At 47.5% G+C, this 24,031-nt stretch overlaps 2 protein-coding genes across 6 annotated transcripts in view; one reads left to right on the forward strand and one right to left on the reverse strand.

The window, feature by feature from the left end:
- Positions 1-13,522, reverse strand: part of ABCC6 (ATP binding cassette subfamily C member 6) — a 66,280-nt gene extending 52,758 nt beyond the window's left edge. The window contains exons 1-7 of the mRNA XM_032604781.1: positions 13,448-13,522; positions 12,398-12,580; positions 10,827-10,952; positions 10,547-10,675; positions 7,325-7,450; positions 6,020-6,081; positions 3,316-3,447 (exon numbers count right to left, since the gene is read on the reverse strand). Coding sequence (XP_032460672.1) covers positions 3,316-3,447; positions 6,020-6,081; positions 7,325-7,450; positions 10,547-10,675; positions 10,827-10,952; positions 12,398-12,580; positions 13,448-13,483 — 794 coding nt within the window. The 5' untranslated portion in view covers positions 13,484-13,522. The remainder of the gene's footprint in view (positions 1-3,315; positions 3,448-6,019; positions 6,082-7,324; positions 7,451-10,546; positions 10,676-10,826; positions 10,953-12,397; positions 12,581-13,447) is intronic.
- A 2,685-nt stretch (positions 13,523-16,207) lies between these two features.
- LOC116739903 (nodal modulator 1) overlaps positions 16,208-24,031 on the forward strand; it is a 52,819-nt gene continuing 44,995 nt past the window's right edge. For 2 of the 5 annotated variants that reach the window (XM_032604783.1, XM_032604784.1), the window contains exons 1-3: positions 16,230-16,505; positions 19,580-19,669; positions 21,391-21,436. In XM_032604783.1, coding sequence (XP_032460674.1) covers positions 16,341-16,505; positions 19,580-19,669; positions 21,391-21,436 — 301 coding nt within the window. In that variant the 5' untranslated portion in view covers positions 16,230-16,340. Of the gene's footprint in view, positions 16,506-19,579; positions 19,670-21,390; positions 21,437-24,031 lie in introns of all 5 variants that reach the window. The other 3 variants (XM_032604782.1, XR_004345738.1, XM_032604785.1) reach the window with 3 other exon arrangements.

The raw sequence follows: 24,031 nt of genomic DNA on the forward strand, positions 1-24,031 counted from the left end.
GCCCAGTGGCCATGGCTCACGGGCCCAGCCGCTCCGCGGCATGTGGGATCTTCCCGGGCCGGGGCACGAACCCGTGTTCCCTGCATCGGCAGGCGGACTCTCAACCACTGCGCCACCAGGGGAGCCCTGTTGGTTGCTTTTACTAGAACCGGGTGCAACTAGTCTCTTGGCCCAGTTTTAACAGATACGAGTTTCCTGTTGTCCAGCAAAGCAAACCGCCTAGCCCCACTCCACCTGAACGAGCTGAAGGATCAGTGGTGTGCCTGGGTCTCATTTTTCAGAGAGGTGGGTTGAGACCCCAGAAGTCAGCCTTTTTACCCCCAAGGCCCAGCCAGCAGTGTGAATACCCCTCCACCACAAGCCGGTCGTCCAGTCCCTCCCTCCCTCCCCCTCAAGAATACTCTCAGCATCTCCTCAGGATGGAGGGGAGGGACAAATCTCAGTATGCAGTCCAAAGGAAAAGTGGTATTTTTAGCACAAGAGGCTATAAGGAACCAGTCTTTACCACCCGGTTTGCTAAGAAATAAGCAAATGTTAATCTTCTACCCCTGTCTTGAAGCCTACCCCCGCCCCCCAGCCTCCCCTTCCGGTATTTGCAATTCAGCCATTTTTCTAACCCTGCGCTCACCTCTCTCCCTTGTCACCTCTGTAGCCCTGAAATGTGCTCTCCTTGGCGCCCACAATTTGCCTGGGGTCGGGCAGGGTCAGAGGCAAGGCCAGCATGGCGTCCGGGCCGTGCGCCTCGATGCCAAATGTTGGGTGCTTGTCCTGACTCGGCTGGTGCTGCACACCCACTGGGCTGGACGACCACTGGGCGAGTGCCAACCAGGGCCACCCCCACCTCCGGCCCCGTCCAAAGTGGGACCCAGGTGGGTAGACTTTTTGCTTGTATTTTCTTTTTACTTGTATTTCCCCCAGCACCTAGTTCAGCACCTGAATGCATAGGTGCTCAATAAATACTTGTCCAGTGAATGGGAAAAATCAGATGGAGTGATGTGTGCAAAGGGCCTACTGCTTGATATTAATAAAGATTTGTGGAAGGAAGGAAGGAAGGGAAGGAGGGAGGGAGGGAGGAAGGAAATGATTTGGTTTGGTTGATAGAACCTGGCCTTTGAGCAGGAAAACTGAGGTCCAAATGCCCTTCCCTCTGAGCCTCAGTGTTCCCATCCATAAAATGGGGTGGGTGAAGAGACCACTGTGAAAGCCTCTTTCCAGCTGGATGTTTTGCTCTGTTCTGTTCTAGCTGCTCACCCCAAAATTCTGAGTCACTGTGTTCAGCCTGCAGGCTTGGGAAAAAACTTCTTCCTTTCTAGCTGGTCTCACTTTCCATCAGGGAAGGTCTCTAGACTGGTGGCTGGTCTTTGGTCTGTGGCCCCAAAGCCATTTAGTGCAGGACCCAAAAATGACCACAGGCCAAGGCAGGAGGTGTGAGTGAGTGGCCAGGTGTAAGCTGGGGGATATAAAAGGGAGTGGTGGCGACTGAAGCTCACATGCCCTGTTCAATGGGGAAGCTGCTACCCAGATCCACCCTCCTGTTGCCATGCAGGGATGTGGCCATTCTACTTTAAGAGAGGCCAAAATTCCAGATTTTCATGTGACATCTCCAACAGTTTAAATGTTGGTGACTTATTAGAAAGCAAAACAAAGAAAAATCCTTAAACAACAAGATACCATGCTGGCCAAACACACCTGTGACCCTGACTTGGCCAGCAGACAGATTGGTCTGTGACCTCTTAAGATGACGTCCTCTCCCTTCCCCCAAAGGTTGCAAAATATTTTAGAAATAAAACCAAAGTTCTCTTGGTGTGTAATCAGTCAGCTTAGAAAATGCCTGAACCAGATCTGCCATCCTCCTCTCTTTCTGTCATTTGTTCACGGATCCTCAAACTCTTCTGGAGAACGTTTCTGTGTGCTATAGCTCTAACACTGGGTGACTATCATTCCCAGGCTGGCAGGGGAGGCGAGAGCTGGGAGAGGGTGGACAAGACCTCCAGGGTCCTTTTGAATCAATTCTGCCGCTCAGAACTCACTTAAGCTGTACTTAAACTCACAGTACAGCAAGATATGCCTGAGGTGAGAGTGAGAGCTGCTGTTTTGAGTTGCTCATATTACTTACCCCTTTTGGAAAACATACTCCCTTCCTTTGGGGAGCAGCTCCTCCCTGTGTGGCTCTGAAGGGACTGCCAATTATGGGGACTGCTCTCCAGCCCTGGGATTGGCCCCTGAGAGGCACAGGATTCAAGCCAGCCAATAAAAGGCCTTCCTTGGGATTTTCTATGTGGATGGTAGTAGGGGTAGCTGAGTTGGCATGATACAGGACAGGCGTTATGGAGAGACCAGTGCCCAGACAACAGCTGAGCTGAGAGATGGAGGGAAAGAATTTGGACACCATTCAAGTCCTGGATCCAGCCACACCTGAGGCCAGACCTACCTTCTCAGCTATGTGAGCCAGCAGACTCTGTCTCTCTCTGGCTCCTTCTAATTTGTGGGATTTAGCCACCTATAACAACCACCACAAAATCATAGAGTATGCAGGGGAACCCTGTAACTCTTCCCACAGAGCTACTTTTGTCTGTGCCCTGAAATACCTGGCTCCAGGGAGGTCAAGCGACTTGTCCAAGGTCATCCACCACTTGATGGCAGGGCTACATTTAACCCGGGTTTAATTAATTCTATTGGAGAGCTTATTTCTCTAGACCAAAGTTTCACAAACCAGGTTCCTCAGGCTCTGAGCACTTCTCAGAAGTTTCCAGAGATGCCAGAGAGGGCAAGAGTGAGGCAGAGTGGGCAGGACTAGAAAAAGATTGAAATCCTCTGGATAACTGATATTGCTGGACCTTTTACCATTTTTAAGAAATTCGCTAAGTTCTTTTCTATGAATCATTTTTTTTTCATCTCCCACAAGCTATGAGCTAGGGCTAATGGCATCCCCCTTGAACAGATAAGAAAACTAAAGGCCAGGAAACTAATCACTTAGGTTAAGTAATAAGTGAGTAGTTGCCTGCATGTTATGGACCATACCTACCTCTCCACCCCCAGTCTTAAAATAGTCCTTCTGTTCCCTGCCTCTATCCCACCATCCGAGCTTCCTTCTGGGAGCCTGGAGAGGTTCCCCCTCTGTCAATATCCTTTTGGAACCTGCAAAGCACTCTGGGAGGAAAAGCATCTTGAGCCCGGCCTGCTAATGCTTAGTGAGGTCAGCTGACAGGGAGGGGACCGTGGCGGTGGAGCCCGGAGTAGGGGCGTGGTTGTATTTGGGGTCGAGTGATTTGCTGACCGAGCTTTGGGCTGAGCTCCCATCTTCCACACACTCACCGCTGGGCTGCACTGCAGTTCCTTGTCCATTCCTTTTCAAGCTGGGAAACAAGTTCTTTTGAGGAGTTTTCTCTCCCAAGCGACCAGAGGTCTTTTGGTCCCAGCGGCCTCCAGTAGCCCCTCCAAACTAACCTGTAAAAGAGGATCACCAGAGCAAGCTCCTCCTGTGTCTGCCCCTGAAGGGTCCTGGCTTGGTAGCTGTGTGACCCTAGGTAAGTCATTTCACCTCTCTGCACCTCTGCTGGCCCCTCAGTACAAGGAAAGCAATTTACCTAACTGCACTAACACTGGGGGACACTTCTCGGTCTACAAAGAACATCTCATTTAATTCTCACGTGAGCCTATACAGTAGATTTCTATTGATCCATTTTACAGAAAAGAAAGAAAACAGAGGCTCAGGGAGATTAAGTGACTTAACCAAAGGTTGACACTTGACAGGGGAAATAAACCTCCCTAGGAGTCAGAAGTCCAGAGTTGAAAACTATTACTGTGGAGGAAACCTGAACTCCTCCCTCAGCTTTAAATGTACCCATTCTCCTCCTTGGTCACTGCTCCAGCTACCTGGCCTCAGGACCTTTGCACATGCACATCACTCTGCTTAAAACTTTTCCCCTGCCGCTTCTTACTTGCCCTTCACCTCTGGCCTAGACGTTATGTCCTTAAAAGCCCACTTGATGACCCCCGACACCCAAGTCCAGGTAGATTCTCCCATTGCAAGATCCTCTAGTTTCCTGAGCTTTTTCTTTATAATGCTTGCTGCAATTATCATTATTTAATTTTTCAGTCTGATTATTTATTTAGTCTTTCTCCTCCACTGGACAGTAAGCTCCATAGGGGCAAAGACAGTACACATCCTGGCTCAGGGCACAAGATGTGTCAAATAAAAATCACTACTTTTCGGCCCTGTGACCTTGGGCAAGTCACTGCCCAGCAATGGACCTCAATTTTCTCACCTTAAAATAAGAGTGTTTCCCATCACTTGGGACTGGTATATGAGATGACTGTAGTTGGTGCATTGTTGGAGGAGGTCATCGAGAGGATGTGACCACTTGTGGACCTGTGACCTGGACCCAGGCAATCTGAGGCTCCTCCCTCCCCTGTCCTTGGAATGTACATTCTGCCCACTGTTCTCACACTAGGAGCTACTTCAAGGATGCAGTAGTTAAGTGTTATACCATCTGGATGGTGTATGTGTCTGAACCCTGTTAAGGCCTCTCTGTAAACTGTTGAGATTTTGGTGGGCAGGTGTGGAGATCTACTTATATTGCGGCACTCAAGACAAGCCTCATATGTAAGTTCTCTTGCTTGTTAACCCTGCCTCCTACCAGTCTGGAGTGGCTGCCTCTTTCTTCCGTCTCTCCAAGCCTACCGTCTATTGGTGCCAGTTTTCAAAGCAACACGCACACACAAGAAATTAACGACTGCAGACTTCCACAGCAGGAGTGTTCTTATCTTTTTAGGTCTCTTTCATCTTTCTCATGACACCAAGGAGAAGGTCTTGTTTGGAGCTGGTCTTGAGCTCCTCTTTGAGACTTTCCAGTTCCCTTTTCTAATGCAGAGCAAACTCAGGCAAGCAACAGTTTGGATCCAGAAATTATTCACAATACTTGGTTTTCACTAAAATTTTGGTGTTCTACATGGCAAGGGATTCTAGATATTTCTGATTTTGGTAGCGATAGAAAGTTTCCTTTTTAAAAGGTTATTAAAGTAGAAAAAGTGAGTTGATTCAAAGAAAATTCATTAAGTAAATAGAGTTTGAGCAATACCCCAATAAGGCAAAAAGCTTGAAGAATGGTCCATAAGTGCCTACACTTGGGAAACAGAGGGCTAGATTCTCTCTAGAGATGTTTAGCAGATTTCTATGCTCTTTTCACCAGTTCCACACCCTCAGAGTATCCTATTCTTCATTTATTTAACAACCACTTTATATAATACTCATTATGGGCTACATCCTGTTCTAAGTGTTTCACAAACCTTATCTCATTTAATCCTCAAAACTCTATGAGGTAGATGCTATTATGATCCTCATTCTACTAGTGCAGTGACTGAGGCACAGAGAGGTTAAGTAGCTTGCCCAAGGTCACACAGCCAGGAAGTGGTGGGGCTGGGATTCAAATCTGGGTGTGACTGTGATCTGACTGTGGTGTGGTCAGGAGAGGGCCCAGTAGGTGGGTGCATCCTCAGTACCTGGTGTGCTGACCCTGGGGAAAAATCTGTCTTCTTCACCAGCCTGGAAGCCTCTAGTGAATAAAGAATTGGTGTCTTACATCCTCATCCTTAGTGCTTAGCACATAATAGGTGCTTATTAAATGTTGGTGGAATGACTAGATAGATAGAGATATGATTTTATTGAGTGCCTTCCATGTACAGGCACTAAGCACTTTACATTTAATGAAGGCAGTGATGTTCCCATTTTACAGAGGGGAAAACTGAGACTCCAAATGCTTGTGATATGGCCATCTAAGAGACAGAGCCAGGATTCAAACTCAGATCTCACCCCAGTGAGTGAGTGGGAATGGGATGTGGATGGTGGACACACTAAAATCTGAGAAGGAAGCATGGAGTCTGGGATGGAGAAAGCCAGGCTGACCTTGGTAGGCTTGGGAGGAAACCTCCTGGGGGAAAAGCTGTGATGACAAATAAGAGGAACGAATGCAGGTGGGTGGGAGCACCACCCCAGCCCCTTCCCTGCTACTTTACTTACCCAGAAACCCACCAGAACATGGCCTTGGAGGGGAAGGAGGCCCCAGCCTTTGGACATGGATTCTGCAAAGACAAATGATTTAGAAGGGGGAGGACTTGGTCTCATAATCCATGGCCAGTATGTGGTAAGGAGAACCAAGGGCAGGAAGACAGAATGAACTGACCATGAGCTTAATACTGAAAGCACAGACTGAGATGTCCTGCCTACTTATCTACAGTAGATACCAAAGGGCATGGTGCTTCCTAGCAGGCAAGGCAAAAAAGGGATTCGGCCACAGGACTGAAAGTGCCTACAAGGTAAGAACGAACAGTTGCTCAGAACAACTTTAATAATACTGAGACCAAGAAGTTCTCAAAGCAAAAGGACCATGCATGACACAGACAAGAATGTCCTCAACAATATCCTTCAGTGAATGTGGGAAGGAGGTGAAGAGGAAGTGAGATTTTACCAGCAGCTCCAGGAAGACTGCACAGATTACACTCTTCACCAATAGGGCATGAGAGTGTCCATTTTACCACATCTTTGCCATCGCAGCTTGTTACCAATTTTTAATTTTTTTCCTGCTACTCTCATTGGAAAAAGTCCTATTACAGTTTTAACTTAATTATCCAAATCGTTGAGCATCCTTTTAGATGATTTCTCAGCTCAGCTGTCTTTTTCTCAGAGAATTCTTTCCTGATTTCACAGACTTAGTCAGTGTTACCTGTTGTAAACTCTCACAGACCATGGACTTCTCCTGCAGAGCATTTCTATTGGGCAAGTCACTTTAATCTTGAATCTTTACAACCAGTCCCAGTTGCAGTTTTCCACACGTTTGTGTAATTGTGTGATTAATGTCTAGTTCCCCTACTTGGGTGTTAGCTGCATGAGGACAGAGACATCGCTTGTTTACCATAGATCCTCAGTACCGAGCTGGGGCATAGAGCATGTTGGCAAACTGCAGCGCCCAGGCCAAATCCGGCCCACTGCCTGTCTCTGGGAATAACATTTTATTGGAACACAGCCATGCTCCTTTGTTGACATAGTGTCTGTGTCTGCTTTTGTGCTATGAAAGCAGGCTTGAGTAGTTGCCATACAGACACTATATGGCCCACAAAGCCTAAAATATTCTCTATCTTGGACAGAAAGAGTTGGCCAACCCATGGAATAGAGTAGACATGTAATATGCTTTTGGCTGAATGAATAAAAAAATTAAAGGCCTGTACTCTAGTTTAACTTCCTTCCATCACTTGGGGGGGGCGCTGAGATGGAACAGAAGAGGAACAGGGACAAGCAAGGCACTGGGTTGGAGGTGTGGTGACTTACAGGCTGCGGGGGACTTTTAGGGAAGAAGGGGGGTTGATCGGCGAAGCAAGACAGCACAAACTCTGCCACCACCAGAGACAAGTACAGGTAGGTTGACAGGTGGCGGAAGGGGTCACTCTGGAAATCCTGTGGGAGAGAAAGCAGAAGACCCACTGAGTCTGAGCTCTTGAGGAACAGAGATTGGGGAGGGTGTGGGGAAGGGGAGAAGGGGGGGAGGCTGAACAGGGTTTCTGATGCTGGGAGCAGTGACCAGGCAGGGGGCCGGAGCCGCCAGTTTTGAAAGTCAGAACCCCCAGCGTTCCTGGCCTTCTCCAAAACACCTGGCTTATGCATATTCTGTCCATACAAATGGCAGGTGGGGTGTTTGCCCTTAGCCAGGTGACAACTGGCTTTAGGCACCGGGGCATGAGTTGAAGGGACACTTTGACTTTCTCCTTGTGCAATAAAGGACCCCCTTCCCCTCCCCCCACAATCTCTGGTCCCACTCCCTTGTGGCTAGTGTTCTCTGGTTTAAGAAGGGAGCTAGTTTTATGGAGCATTTACTCTGCCTCGGGCACATGCTGGAGTCTTTACATGCACTGTCTCATCAAGTTCCTCCCGACCCTGACCCCAGCTGGGGTTTACCTGCTCTGTGTTACTCGTTGGGAAACCAAAGCTCAGGGGAGTGATAGCACCTTGATCAAGGTCACACAGATGATCTGATCTAGATCATGAGCTTTTGCTGCCGTGCCATGGTTGCTTTCGCATCCCTTGCCCCTTCTGGCCAGAGGACCCTAATTTTTTTTCCCATGCTCAGGTATGGGGTTTATGCAGAACTGATTCCATCCCAGGGGGTGGGCAGGTGATGGAGGCCTGACTAATGAGTACCATCTAGTCCCCTGGCTACTGATGGAACATAAGTCTGGAGCAATTGGGGCTCTTCTTGCCATCCCACTGGAAAATGAAGCAGAACCAAGGGACAGAGAGAAATGGAGATCTGGTGGTGTTATCTAAATGTCTGGACCCTCTATGCCTGGCAGGTCCCACGTCTATGAGCTAATAGATTCCCTTGGACTTTTTTGCTTAAGCTAGTGTGAGTTGAGTTTTTGTGGCTTAAAACAAGAGCCCTAGCTTCAAATCACAATTTTTCTACTAAATCTTTATACTTCTTTGTTTTTATTTTTGTTTTTTGGGGGCAGATAGTAGACAGTTTGATATTCCAACTACATTATTCCCCATAGTGTCATTTTTACCATCGTTTCTACTGGAAAGTTTGTTCTGAATTTGGGTGAGATGGACTTGGCTCTGCAGACCTGAGCTGCATGACCTTGAGGAAGTCACTCACTTCTCTCAGCCTTAGTCTCCTCATCTTTAAAACAGGACGATTAGAGTCTTCACTGGATTCCTGATGTCAAGTGCTTGCCACAGGGCCTGGCACATGGAGCTCCACAGCATAGGTGGTCCCAATAGTATTATTTCTATGCTGTGTTCCAAACAGCTAACTGATAAGTCAACTGTGGAAACCCATCCTTTCATAAATCAGTGGATGGCCTGTGGAATTTTCCCATTAGTTACAAAAATTGCTTTGTAAAGAAATCTGTCCTTAAGGACAGAAGGTGTTTCTCTGCCTTCTACTTTTTTTTTTTTTTTTTTTGCGGTATGCGGGCCTCTCACTGTTGTGGCCTCTCCCGTTGCGGAGCACAGGCTCCGGACGCGCAGGCTCAACAGCCGTGGCTCACAGGCCCAGCCGCTCCGTGGCATAGTGGGATCTTCCTGGACCGGGGCATGAACCCGTGTCCCCTGCATCGGCAGGCGGACTCTCAACCACTGTGCCACCAGGGAAGCCCTCTGCCTTCTACTTTTACGAGCAGGACAGAGTAACCATTTGGCTCTTGAAATGATGACCAGCAGCCTCTGATTGGTTTCCTTATCCGACGTCCTGGGTGAGTGCGCCAGCTATGCAAGTGGTTGTCAACTGGGGAGATTTTGCCCCCAGGGGACATTTGCCATTGTCTGTAGACACAGGTTACCATAATGGGGTGGTACTACTGGCATCTAGTGGGTGGAGGCCAGGGATGCTGTGCAACATCCTACAGTGCACAGGACACCTCCCCCCCGCCCCCACCCAAAAGAGAATTACGTAAAGGGTGCTGAGGTTGAGAAACACTTGTTGAGGTTATATATTTTTCTCTGTGCAGATCATGCCCCCTAACATGGAAACGCTGCCTCCCAGGTAGGGAAACAAATATGGATGAGTGTGCAAAATGAGTGTGTAAATATGGGTGCATGGGAGCATGGATGAGGGTGAGAATAGGTGAGAATGAGGGGAAACGTGCAGGTACATGGAGTCAGAGTGAGTGCAGGTGTGTGCTGGAGGAGGCCATCCAGAGGTCGTGACCGCTGGCTGACCTGTGAGCTGGACCCAGCAATTGGAGGCTCCTCCTCCCTCCCCTGTCCTTGAAATGTGCATTGTGGCCACACTGTTCCTGCACTAGGAACTACTTCAAGGATGCAGCCTTTCCTTGAAAGAGCAATGTGTTGATGAGACCCTCTGGACAGTACATGTGACTGAACCCTGTTAAATCTTCTATAAACTGTTAAGATTCTGGCAGGTGGGTGCAGAGATGAACTTCTCTTGCATCACCCAAGACAAGCCTCATAGGTAAGTTCCCTTGCTTGTTAAAATCGTCACCTACTGATCTGCAGTGGCTGCTTCTTTCTTTGGTCTCTCCTGGCCCTCCGTGTATGGGCTGGTTTCTAATTTCACCCGGGAACCCCTGAGGTTTCAAACCAACAGTGTTTCAGTGCCTACGCAGTGTGTGTGAGTGTGTGCATGTGGGACATTTGTGCCTGAGTCCTGTAGGAGCTTGAGGGCATAGCCACACCTGGGTGGCAGTAAGTGTGAGTGGACGTGTGCAGGCGAGTGTGTGTGTGTCTGTGTGTTTGTGTGTGATGTTTCAGAGTCTGTGGTTGTGTGATGCGTGAATGGGTTCATACAAGTGTGTGCAAGTGAAGTGTGTGACTTGAGTGTGTAAGACAATGGGAATTTGTGTTGCTAAAAAGGTATGGGATGATGGGAGCTTCGATGTGAAATGTGTTTGTGTGTCACTTGAGTTTAAGCACTTGTGGTGCGTGTGTCTCTGTGTAGAGAGTAAGCCATGGGTGGAAAGGTGAGGAGGAAGGATGGGACCCAAGGCCTGAAACTGCCCTACTGGTTCCCAGGTGGCCCAGGCCCCCACTTACCCCTTGCGAGGCCTGCTGGGCGGTGCTGGTGGCTGGGAAGAGAAAGCAGAGCAGCCAGTACCCAAAGAGCACCCCGGACGCCTGGACCCCCTTCTTCCTCTCAGCGTGGATCAGGAACACGGCGAAGCTCTGGACCAGAGTCAGGTGGGAGGTGGACAGAGGCAGGGAAGGGTGGGGGAAGAGAGGGTAGGGAAGGAGCCCCGCTCTGCCCCATGCCCTCCACCAGGGCACAAAAAGCAGCAGCTAGGGACAAGCCAGCAGGTCTGGGGATGTCATTTACCATTGTGGTGAGCCACACGGTGGGGTGTATGAGGAACTCTAGGGCCTGGGGTGTTCCCTGCTGGATTCTCCAAAGAGTCACAGACACGCTGGAGGTGCACAGGATTATGAGGGCGAAGCCAAGCACCTGGGGAAACAAATTTGGATAAGGCTGGTGGGAGGCTGGGAAGAAAGATGGCGGCCAACTGGACAGTGACCCCCCATCCAATTGGACAGTGGCTCTGGATGGGGCACTGTAACGTACCAATGTGATCATTAAACAGTGCTGACGTGAAAGAAAAAGTTGTAAGGGGTGATGCAGTTCAATCTTGACCTGTAACTGTCATATAAATAATGCACCACAAGGGCCCAAGCCAACTCGGTGGTTTCCAAAATGCCAGCGGTGCTCCCATAATGCACGGGAGGATGCTTTAGGGATGAAGGAACAGCATGAAATGAAATTTACTCTCTAGGGTGAAAAAGTTATACCCTCTTTAAGTCTCTTTCCCTCCCTACTATTAAATCAAGGAGGAACTCTCTGTTGGGTCTGATATGTCTCCAGGCCTGCTCTAAGACACATTGGTCTCTCTTTTGAACAAGAGAAATCAAGAAAGTGGGCAGACCTGGGCACACTGGAGAAACTATTGAACATTTCAGTTAGTCTCAAGCAGGGGTCAAACTACCACCTGCAGGCTGGGTTTGGCCTCCTGCCTGTTTTTGTATCACCTCTGAGCTAAGAATGCTTTTGACATTTTTCAATCATTGAACAAGACTTTAAAAAGTCTAATATGTCATGACATGTGAAAATTATATGAAATGCAAATTTTAGTGACTATAAATAAACTTTTATTGAAACACGGTCACATCTATTTGTTTACTGTTGTCTGTGGCTGCTTTCCTGCTGCAAGAACAGAAGTGAGTAGTGGGGACAGAGACCACATGATCCTCAAAGCCTCAGACATGTACTATCTGGCCCTTTAAGGAAGAGTGTGCCAACCCTGGATAGGTGGTGGGCAACAGGTCAAAAATTTACAAGGTGGTATGGGAATAAATGAACCTTGGAGGGCATTCTTGTAGAAGTCTGGAAAACGGGAGGATGAGCAGAAAAGCTCACACTTGCAATGCCAGTGTTTTTCTAACACTGTCAAATAAATACATAACAATTTTAAGGACTGTTCTTTAGTACCGCCAGTGGGGAAACACAAAAATCAAGGCATAGCTGTTAAACATTTAAAAGGTTCATCCTAGCATGGCCCTAGAATCACCTTGTGTATCCCAGGAGTGTACACTGCACACTTTGGGGAATGCTGGGCTGTGATGGCCATAAACTGGATGTGTGGGTGTCTGGGGGTGTGTTTGTGGATATATGGTTTTTATTATTACCAGATCTGTTTGGGAGAATCTATTCCACTGAGTTTCCCTCTGTAGCCTCTGGGGTATTGCTCTGTTTGATTAACAGGGTCCCTTCTTGTCCCCACGCTGTGTGCTCCTTGATAGAAGAAGTGTCTACTTTGGGGTCTCTGCCAGGTTCCAGCCTGTTTCCCCCGACCCCCTACCATTGTCTGGTTACAGGCTCCCAGGGGCAGTGGCTACCATTTTGGCCTTGAAGAGGCGGGACATCTGGAGGTAGCCCTTGTCATGGCGGTGGATGTAGAGGAGGTGGATGGGGCCAAGGACCCAGAGGTACATGGGGGGCACCCAGACCCCTGCCGTTTTCAGGAAGCACAGGCTCAGCAGGCGGTCAGCGGCGGGCTGGGGCTCCGTCTGGTTCCAGACCTGAGGGAACACCAGGGTGACTCTTACAATGGTACAACGCAGGGATCCCAAACTCACCTGCTTAGGGGGCCAGGCAACTCTTTGGACCCCTAACATTTACATGAAAATGTGCTAAGCACTCTTTAGAGTGCTTCATAATTCTCAACTTCTTTAGCCCTAACCCCAATCTTATGAAGTAGATGCAGTCATACTGATTTTGAGGCAGCTGAGGCTCAGAGAGGCTGAGTAAGTTGGCTGATGTCACCCAGTTGGACAGTGGTGGTGCTGGGATCTGAACCAAGGCAGTCCGGTCCTAGAATCTGGGAGACCTGGGCTCTCTGATGAGTGTTGGGCACAGACTTATAACCACTGTAGGAGGTGGGTATTACTGTCCCCATTTCATAGACCAGAAACTGAGGCACGGGCTTGGGGGGTAGGGGAACAGACTCCTTCGGGCTCACACAAATAGGAAGTGGCAGAGCTGAGTCCATGCTGGCCTGTCTGAGCCCGAAGCTTGTTCTACTGGAGATCACCATCTGTAATTCTTAACTCAGACCTTCTGCTGGCCTTTCCTTATCTGAGAAGTGTGAATGTGAGTTTAGAAGACGCTGCTTCAATTCTCCCCCTACTGCATCACTGCCACCCTCCCACTAAAACCCTTTGATGAGACAGGAACCAGAGAGGGGTGGGGGGTGGGGTCTTGTAGGCCCCTTTAACAGGGCTGGGTTCTTCGGGGGGACCAGCTTGGTTAAGGGAGTCGCCCCGCCCTGCGGTTAGACTGGCAGGTCTCTTCCCCTCCCGGCCGGGAGTTTGGAGGTCTCTCCCCTCCCCTGCCCAAGAGATCTCTCGAGCCCGAAAAGGAGAGTGGGGCGGGATAGAGACACTCACCTCCGGGCCCGCGCAGGGCTCGCCAGGCGCGGCCATCGGGCGCCGTGCGTCCGTCAGTCCGTCTGTCAGACTGTTGGTGGGTCCCTGGACAGCTTCTTTGGCCGCGCTCCGCCGTGCAAGGGGCGGGGATTCGAGCGCCGGGATTGCGAGGCCCCGGGCAAGGTCCGGCCGCGCGGCGGGGGTGGGGCGCGAAGGGGTGAAAGGAGGCGAGGTGGAGGGGCGCTAAGGGAGGCCCCAGCAGGCAGCGGGGGAGGGGTTCCCGGAGCCCCAGAAAGTGCAGCGGCATCCCCATATGACCCCCCTTCCCCCTGGAACAAATGTCATCGCAAGCGTCCCGAATACTGTGGACCAACAATTCCAGGAATTTATCCTGATAAGTGAACCCAACAGGTGTGCACATGTCCAACAACCGGCACGGGGGATGGGGGCACCGCCTGGTTAGTTAGAGCCGCAGTCTCCTCACCTGTGGGATGGACATTGTCTGCCTCTACGGTCGGGGGAAGATTTTAAGATGACTGACAAAGCGTCTAGCACAGTGCCAGGCACACAGTAAACACGCAAGCGGAGTTAGCTCTTATTAGCATTAGTAGTATTATTTCATCCCTAGGTTACTAAGCTGTGGTTCAAAGCGCCATTGCAGAAATATATTTAATACGGAAATAAGGTTGCTGAATGCTAAGTGAAAAAAAGAGATTATAATACAAAATGGCCTGTGATATGTTTCCAAAGGAAAAAAGTATATGCTTAAGTTGGGGAAAGTGGGGAAGGAAGTCAGGTCATTTACCTTCTTCTTCTGGGTCTTAAAGCAAGGTGTGTCCCCAGCCACGAGTTCTTTTGAGAGATGACTCTATGTAACATATATGCATAGATGAAAAGATGGAAATGCTCTAAAGCAGTGGTCATGGGAATCCTAATTTTTCTTTTTCCTTGCTTTCCCTTTTCTATTTTCTTTCCTTCTGCAATGAGCATGTATTCCTTTCAAGATAGGAAGGAAAGACTCAGCTTTTTCAGACCGACAAGCACAGGTGCTCAGTTTGAGTGAAGAATTCAAATCCTTTGCGCTCTCCATGCTGCCCTGTTACTTCTTGTCTTCTTTTTCGCGCCTCCGGCAGGGCTTCCACAGCATGGGTTCCCTGGCCTTTTCCCCTTTCCTTTTCTGAGTTTCTCCAGCCCTGGTCTGGGGCCTAGGCAGTATGCCTTCAGCTGTCCTCCTGCCTGGGACACAGAGCAGGGACACAGAAACTCAAGGATCTGTCTTGAGGCTGAGTGTGGATGGTCTGCTGTTTACATTCAGATCATGTCTGTTTATTTGAGGTGGTTTTGGTGGAGGCTGACGGAAATTATGGGGAGGCTTGAGCCTCCTCTCCCTGAAACCCCCGCTGCAGTTGGCATTGCCACAGTCCTAGTGCTTTATTTCTTTGTATACCTGAAGATGAATTTGAGGGGAATGGCGAAAGTTTGAGGGAGAATGGTTAGGAAGGCAGGAAGAACACAGAGGAAATCAGCAGGTGAGCCAAGAACAGAACTCGGGCATCCCAAAGCCTGCTTTCCAGCTCTCTGAACAACACATGGCTGTGTGCCGAGCCCTAGATAAGTCCCTTTCCCTCTCTGGGCCTCGGTTTACCATTCTGTACGATAAGAGGATTCCATAGGCCAGCATTTCCTAATCGATGGCTTTCACCCGCCTGGTGATTTGCTAAGACAAACCAGGGATTTATGTTAGGGACAGTAAAGGGCATCTGTTTCCATTGTAATGATAAATAATGAACCTCAGAAAATAAAACCATTATTTAAATAGTTTCTCTTTATAATTGAACAGTTGAGAATCTCACTGTATTTGTAGTGAGAATGTAGAGTGAGAAGCAGAAATCTGATGCGCTCATGATTGAAATCCTCAGTGGGTGTATCGTTGCATTGTAGCCAATGTGAAGGTTTTGACGATTGTGTAGTTTAAAATCATTGTGATTCATAATTGTATTATATTGCTTGAGTTTTAGCCACAATGGCAAATTTCAGTGGGAAATCTTCTCTCTTACCTCATCATTTAGAAACAAAGTATTAAAAACTATCAAAATAAAGCACTTGATGTTTTCAGGAGTAAAATGGAAGACTTTCAAATATCAGGTCAGAAAAGCAATTTTTGTCTATTTTGATGTGGTGACTTGTAGTTCATCTACACTATGTTATACACTCAGTCTTAGGACAAAATATAACGTGCTGATTTTTGAACTTATTTGCAGACAAATCATGCATCGTCTCACGGAGCTAGTTCAAAGTAAATCAAACTGCATGCATCTCTTGCTTACTGGGGGAAACCCTCAAAGTTTGTTTCTATACAAATGTTATTCGAGCTGGGATTAAATAAAATTTAAATACCTTTTAACTATTATGCTGAACTTAAATGACATGTTTTTCTTTTAAAAAAAACTAATTCATCATTTATCACGGAAAAATACATCAGTTGACACAAATCCCTAAAAGGGGTTTGAGATTATACTTGTGAAATTTACGGTCAAAAAGATTTGGGAAAGTTGTTGGATACTTCGATCAACAGTCTCTCGTCCTTTCCAGTTTCAGTGCTACTGAATTCCAAAGTAGGGTTTAGCTTTGTAGTTTATGACTGTATACACACACGTTGCAACTGCACCTGCCAGACGGTGCGCGGAGTCCTCCAGGCCTCCAGAGGGCACAAATGGTCTCGTTTTGTTGCTGAGCATGCGCCATAATTCTTTTGCCTGGGGGAGTGGGCGTGAGGCCGGATCGCGCACGCGCGGCCGAGTCGGGGCGGGGACTGGGCTGTCAGCCGCCAGCGGAGGAGGAAGCTGCGGTCCGCGTGCGGCTTGAGGGGCGGGACCTGGAGGCCTGCGGAGGGTCTGGCAGCAGAGGCAGGGCCATGCGGGAGCGCCGGGGCGTGAGGCCGCCGGGGTCGGTGGTGGTGGTCGCCACCGTGGTGCTGCTGCTGAGCGGCGTGGGGCCGGCGCGCGGCTCCGAGGACATCGTGGTGGGCTGCGGGGGCTTCGTCAAGTCGGACGTGGAGATCAACTACTCGCTCATCGAGGTGAGCGCCCGCCCCGCGGCCCGGAGCTCGCTGTGTGACCCCGGGCCAATCGCTCAACCTCTCGGAGCCGCGGTGGCCTCGCCTCTGACACCAGGCAGTTGCCACCAGCCCCCCACTCTGGGAGTCCTTTCCTTTTTAAAGGCGCCGCTCTCCGCGGGTCTCCACTATCTCCTCCCCAGTCGCGCTGGAGTGGGGGTTCTTATCTTGGGGTCAGCTACGGAGTCGGGGTGGGATCGGGGCCCCGAAGGTATGTGCACATGGGTGTGAGGGACATTTTTGGTGACGATGATGGTGGTCTAAAACTTTTATTAGGTCACGCAAAACTAAGGATCCTGCAAATCAAGACCCCAGATTCTTCAAAACCTAAACTCCAGATCCCCAGAATCCAGGCCCCAGATCTCTTAAAACCCAGTCTCAGCAGGACCCAGACCCCTTAGGACTGATACCCCAGATGCTCAAACTCCCAGGAACCCAGACCTCCTGAAATTCAGATTTCTGAAACCTATATTCCAGAACCTAGAGACAGCAAGTCTTACCCACACAACAGAGAGTCCCTGCAAAGTTCTAATCCACTGCTCCTCCAACCACCCTGGGGAGCTTTTAAAGAGCGTGGATTCCCATCCCAGAGATCCTGACCCAGTAGATCTCTCTTGGCATCTCTGGGGCTGGGAAACTGTATTTTTAACTTCCCTGGTTTCCCCCATGGGACCCCTTTTCCTCTGAAAATGGAGAGTTGTCAGCTGCCTGTACTGGGTAGTTATTGGAATTATGCTAGAGATTTGTGCAGAAGTCTTTTTATTAAGTTGCAAAATCCTGTTCAGTTAGATGATTTTTAGCCTAGTGGAATTATGACCCAGAAAGCTTGTGAGAAGAAGGGAGATAGATAGAGGTAGGGGTAGAAAGTCACTTGCAGGACAGATGGGAAGGGACCCGAGGGAGGGCTGGCCTCTGTTTTAGGAGGTTACTGATGATGGGGCAGAAAAGGGAATTTGAGAGAGAAAAAAGGAAGTGGCTGAAAAAGAGAAGGGGGAGGGGACTAAGACCCCAAAGGCTGTCTGTCTGAAAGCACATTGAGCTGCTTCTGTGCTGGTAGCTGGATGGCTACAAGGGTTGGACCATTGTGTTCTACAAAGTAGGTTACTGATGATTGGGGGAGGGGTAGGAAGTAGATTCCCATCCCACTAGCTCTTTGACCTGGCCTTGCTCCAAGTCCCAATTTTTATTCCTGTAAGATGGTGTTGGGTGAGAGGCAGCAGAACCCAGCATCATGTATTTTCTAAAGAAGTTAATCAATCGTCACCTTCAAGACGATTGGTCTTAAGAAGTCAGGCGTTTAATGAATCTACCCACTGACAGTGGCAGGGCTCCTAGGATCTCTGGGTGCCCATGCCACCTCCTGGGTTGTGGGCGCAGGACATTCCAGAAGCCGCCTGGAAAGGCTTTGCAACTTGTAGTTTTCTGGGGCTCCAGGAGGAAAGTGAAGGCAGTAAGGGACACTCCCACCCCACACACTAATAGTGACCTTGAGAGTAGAGGGCAGGTTTTGTGACCTGGTATGAAATGTGTTCCCTGAGCCCTAGGGCTGCCTGTCCAGGTGGTCTGAGACACTCATTCTTTCTTAATTTCCGATTGTGAAATGAGGTGTTTCATACGTGTAATGTATATTGCCATTCTGTGCCCTGACCTGTGCTTTATGAAAGAAATGTAAGTAAGATATTTCACAATCATTTCTTGATTGTGTTTTCTGTGTCCCAGTAACACTACCTTCACTCTTCTCCAGCTCTCTTCCCTTCTGGGTGTTTTTCCATCATATTCATTCAGTCAGTAACTGTTGAGTGAGCCCCGGCATGTGCAGAAGCCTTGTGTCTGGTAGGGATATTCAGTTCAGTGAACAGAGCAGACAGAAATCCCTAAAAAAGAAAAACTATATTGGTTGCTAATTCTTTAACAATCAGGAGATTTCACATTAAAAACTGCATTCCTGATTTCTCTGGAAAACCAGCTGATCTTTGGGCTGTAAAACTTGGCTTGGGTTAAGTAGCGATCTGTCTCTCTTTAGGTGAATGCCCCTTGATAGGACTTCCATGGCCCCTCTGGACAGCTGGATTTTCAGTCCCTGCTTTCAGTGCATGCATCTGAATTTCTTTATGGCCTGTGAACAAGTTTGAGTATTTATTGAGTACTTACACTAAATAAGACACTGACCCAGGCGCCATGGAATGTAAGCCGTGGTCACCGCCCACGGGGAGCCTGCAGTCTGTATGTAATTTCACTGTGTTCCTTTCCTAAGTGCGCGCGTTCTGAGTCTGCTGCTTTATACATCTTCTTAGCTGGTGTGACCCAATTCTGTTATCATAGTTACAGATTATTAACAATTAAAAGTTTCTAGATGGATGTTACTCCAAGCATTGGGACTCTTTGGGGTAAATAATACAGATCCCTGGCCCTCACCTCAGACCTTCTATTTTAGAAACAGACATGGGGCTCAGAAATTGCATTTTTTTTAAGGTACTTTACAAAAAATTGAAGTATAGTTGATTTACAGTGTTGTGTTTAGTTCCTGGTGTACAGCAAAGTGATTCAGTTATACATATATATATTCTTTTTCATATTCTTTTTTCCATTAAGGTTTATTACAGGATATTGAAAATAGATCCCTGTGCTATACAGTAGGACCTGTTTTTTATCCATTCTGTATATAATAGCTTGCATCTGCTGGCCCCAAACTTCCAATCCAACCCGCCCCAGGAATTGAATTTTAACAAGCCCCTTACTAACAGCAAACTTTGAAAATTTGTTTTAGACCCAGAAACAACGTAGAGACAGACACTAAAATAAACTGAAAAACATTGAAAAAATATGACTTTGGGAGATAGTTTCTATCTGAAAAATATCAAATCACATTATTTTGGGGATACTTGTCTTATTTCCCTCTGTCCTAATGCCTAGTGTTAGTAGCTTCATATGGTGGCTCCTCAGCAAATGCATTTTGACTGAATGCATTCAGGTGCATTATATGTAGCTAATTCTCAACAGTGATATTATGACTTCTCTTTTCTTTCCTTCCTTTCTAGATAAAGTTGTACACCAAGCATGGGACTTTGAAATACCAGACAGACTGTGCCCCTAACAATGGTTACTTTATGATCCCCTTGTATGATAAGGTAAGAGGGGAGAGTACTTTAGTCTTTTATGATGGGAAGTTGTCAGTGTGACCCACAGGGCTGCGCTAACTAGGAGAGTGGCTTTCCTACATGTGCAAATACTCATGTTTTGTAAGTTGTAAGTGGAGTATGGTAATTCTGGCCAAATTCTGGCCAAGCTTATGAACTGGTTTGATTGAATGCAGTGATTCTCAATGTCTCCAGGGACATTTGGCAACGTCTGGAGACACTTTTGGTCGTTACAACTGTAAGGGAGGGAGAGTGGTGCAGTTATCTCGTCAGTGGAGGCCAGGAATGGAGCTAAACATCCTGCCATGCTATACGGGACAGACCAAATGTCACCAGTGCCAAGGCTGAGAAACCCTGATCTAATAGAACCCTTTACTTGCAAGCAGCTTAAAATATCGTTAAAAAGAATTATATAAGTAATATGTGAATTCATGAGCTTTGTGAAAAAAATCAAGGTGTTCAGAAGTATATGAAGTAAATTTTATCTTTTATCCCCCAAACCCCCCTCCCTCTATAGTGATAACCTCTGATAAAAGTTTCAGTGTGTATCCTAGGAGATGGCTTTCTCTGTATTTAGAGTTATACAGATATCCACGAATATACATGCATGGACATATATGCAGATACACAAACACATGTGCACATAGATGGGTATCCATGCATACCCGTTCTCCCACCCCTCATTCTCCCCACATTTCAACTTTTTATTTGGAAACATAGATTCACAGGAAGTTGCAAAAGTAGTTAATATACTGTGTAGTTTTGCTTTTGATTAAAAAAAAATACAAATGGACTCAAACACTAGGCATTGTTCTGCAATGTGATTTTTTTTCCCTGTGGTGATGTTTTGGCACACTTTGGACATCAGCATGTATGGACCTTCCTTTTTTTTTTTGCGGTACGCAGGCCTATCACTGTTGTGGCCTCTCCCGTTGCGGAGCACAGGCTCCGGACGCGCAGGCTCAGCGGCCATGGCTCACGGGCCCAGCTGCTCCGCGGCATGTGGGATCTTCCCAGACCAGGGCACGAACCCATGTCCCCGGCATTGGCAGGCAGACTCTCAGCCACTGTGCCACCAGGGAAGCCTTGGACCTTCCTTTTAACGGCTGCACACATGTCAGAGGCAGGCCAAACTAATTTATTCCCAATTTCTCTATAGACACAGAGGCTTTTTCCCAGTTTTTAAAATTATTACTAACCACACAGCAATAAATATTCTTGAACTTACATCTTTATGCACAATACATAAGATTGATTTCTAGAGGTAGACTAGTTGGGTCTTGAAATCTGTTTTTGTTTTTAAACTATTAAAACATTCTCAAGGAACCCTTCACTCAAGGGTGTATGTAAAATCTAGTTTTAAGAAATGACTTTAGTTCCTGAAGATCTGGCTGACCCTGGCAACCTTAGTCATATGAGGGGTTAACAGGAGACTGGATTAATAGAATGTTTGGAATCAGAAGACCAAGAGCACTGAATACAGAGTCTTTGTAACTCTTTGATGGGTTAAATGGGAGGTTCGGGGGTTGAGATTGCAGCACATGAAGGGAATCAAGAGCTCACTACCATTTACAAGTACAAAGTTTATGCTTGGAATTCCATTTCAGGTGTGAAAATTCTAGATAATAGGCTAGCACTAAACTAAATTAAACTAGTTGAATAGTCATCAGTTCTTAGTCCTTTGCAGTGATTTTTTTTTTTTCTCCTTGTAGGGAGATTTCATTCTGAAGATTGAGCCTCCTCTAGGGTGGAGTTTTGGTAAGTTAACAAATAGCCAGGTATACTCTGTAAAGGATTAGGTTATATGCTGAATATTAATTTAAATTGACAGAGTGCATAGATTGTTAAAATATTAAGGATTCCTTTCTAGTGTGGAAGAGGGTTTTTTTGGTTTTTTTTTTTAACCGCCTTGCCCCTATTACTTTAGAGTAGATTGGATTTACTTTAGACCTACTTTAAGATTTTCTGTCATGTTTCTTACAGTTGGCATCTTTTCTTGTACCTCTCAGAAAACTCCACCTTAGCAGCTTCGTTCATTAAGTGTCAGTAGAACTTGATGAATATAGAGGTCAGGAGTGGGGACTTGGTTCCTCTTCCAGGATGGCTTCTTTCATAGCCCCCTCAGTGTTTTGTTTTGTTTTTTGTTGTTTTTTTTTTCCCTCAGTGTTTTTAAAAAAAATTTTTCAGTGAATTAATGGCAACATTAAACATTGTGAGACTTGACATAAAAATCCAGATTTACTTCTCTTAAGAGATCAGAAGATCTGACAACCTTGGGCCTTACCAGCTCTGTGACGACCTTGGACGAGTTACTTCCGCTGGGTTGGCGTCCGTCTTCTCACTAGGGGTCAGGAGAGTAGTAGTACCTGCCTCACAGGCTACTGGAGGATTAATGGACCAGTGTATTTATGTGTTCAGAATCGCTGGCACATAATTGGCAATTAATTAGTAAACACTTAAAAGCAGTCTTTCCGCACACATACAAACAAAAGCTCCAGACTTTCCTGAGGTGACTGTCTTTTAGCAAAGTCAGAGGAGCGGGAGTGGGCTGGATCAGAAGAAGGGGTCCTGCTGTGACGTGGCTGGTGTTTTTGGAGAGCAGAGCCTTGACGTTTCGGTAGAGGGTGTGTGACCCCAGTTCTGTAGCTTGGGGGGAGACGTGGAGGGCCCAATTGTTCCTACCAGGCCTGCCTGTGTGTTAGAGGGGGAAGAACTGAGTCCCTGCTGTCACAGTGGCAGCGACAGCCAACTCGCATCTGGGTGACAAGCTCTTTCTCAGTTCATGGCCTGGGGTGCCTGGCTGGTGCGGTCCAGAAAAGTGGAGGGGAGTCAAAGCCAACCCACGGCCAGAGAGACGACAAATCGGCCAGAGAGGTCACAGATCGGTGGCTTGCAGGAGTGTTTTGTTTGAATCCCCTCCCTTCTTGTCAGTTCTTTTTCTTTTAATAAGTTTTTAAATTAAATTATAGCATACTTTCTGAAAATTGTACTCATCACAGGGATATCAGGCGATGAATTTTCACAAAACAAACACACTCACATAACCACCACTTAGATGACAAGACAGAACCTGACCAGCACCCAGAAGTGCCCTTGCTAATCGCACCGCCCGACCTAAGATTATAGATTATTTTGTCTGTTTTGAACTTCATGTAAATAGAATCGCACAGGGTACGTTTTTGTGCCTGGTTTCTCTCTCTTGACAATTTTCACAGAATTCATCCTTATTATGTGTTATTATGTGTTAGTATATTAGTTCATTCTACTGCTGTGTGAATATCAAATGATTTACCCCCTCTACTGTTGGTGGACATTTGGGTTGCGCCCCAGTTTTGGCCACTAGGAGCAGTGCTCCTGCGAACATCCTTGTACATATCTTGTGGTGCACACATGTCTACATTTCTGTTGAGTATATACCCGGGTGGAATTGCTGGGCGATAGACTTTTTACATGTTCAGCCCTAGTATAGATTGCCGGACAGCCAAGGTTGATGTCGCGGAACTTTGCTCTACCAGCCGTGTGTAAGAGTTCAGACCTCCACATCCTCTGGCTGTCAGTCTCTTTCATCTTAGCCGTCCTGGTGGTGGAGTGGTGGCCTCGCACTGTGCTTTTTTTTTTTTTTTGTTTGTTTGTTTGTTTGTTTGTTTGTTTTGTGGTATGCGGGCCTCTCACTGTTGTGGCCTCTCCCGTTGCGGAGCACAGGCTCCGGACGCGCAGGCTCAGCGGCCATGGCTCACGGGCCCAGCCGCTCCGCCGCATGTGGGATCCCCCCGGACCGGGGCACGAACCCATGTCCCCTGCATCGGCAGGCGGACTCTCAACCACTGCGCCACCAGGGGAGCCCTCGCACTGTGCTTTTGATTTGCATTTCCTGATGGTCCATGAGATTGAGCACTTTTTCATATGTTTCCTGGCCATTTGGATATCCTCTTTTTGTGAGCTGCCTGTTCAAGGTTTTGTCCGTTTTTCACTGGTGCTTTCCCCTGTGTATGTGCGTCATTCTTCATTTTACCAGAAATTCTCTTGACTGGTCCATTTTTTCCTCTGCTTCTCACTTCACGGTCTTCCGAACCTTTTAAAAACTCAACTTTAACCCCTATTATAATGAACTCTTCAGTTTTTTTTTTTAAATTTGACTTAGTTGCTAATATTGAAAAATCAGGTCACGGCACATAAAATCCAGATTTCCAGTTGTTCTTGAGAAGGTGGAAGCTTGGGCAGCGCTGGGTCACGTGGCAGTAGAAGCTGTCCCCCTTTTTCCATTTGCTGCAGTCTGCCCTTGGCCAGTCTGCTGACTTCTAATCCACCGGGTTACTATGGACATTGGAGTTTACAGTCCTGGTATAATGTGGC

This window comes from Phocoena sinus, chromosome 15 (genome assembly GCF_008692025.1).
Source record: "Phocoena sinus isolate mPhoSin1 chromosome 15, mPhoSin1.pri, whole genome shotgun sequence".
NCBI lineage: Eukaryota > Metazoa > Chordata > Mammalia > Artiodactyla > Phocoenidae > Phocoena > Phocoena sinus.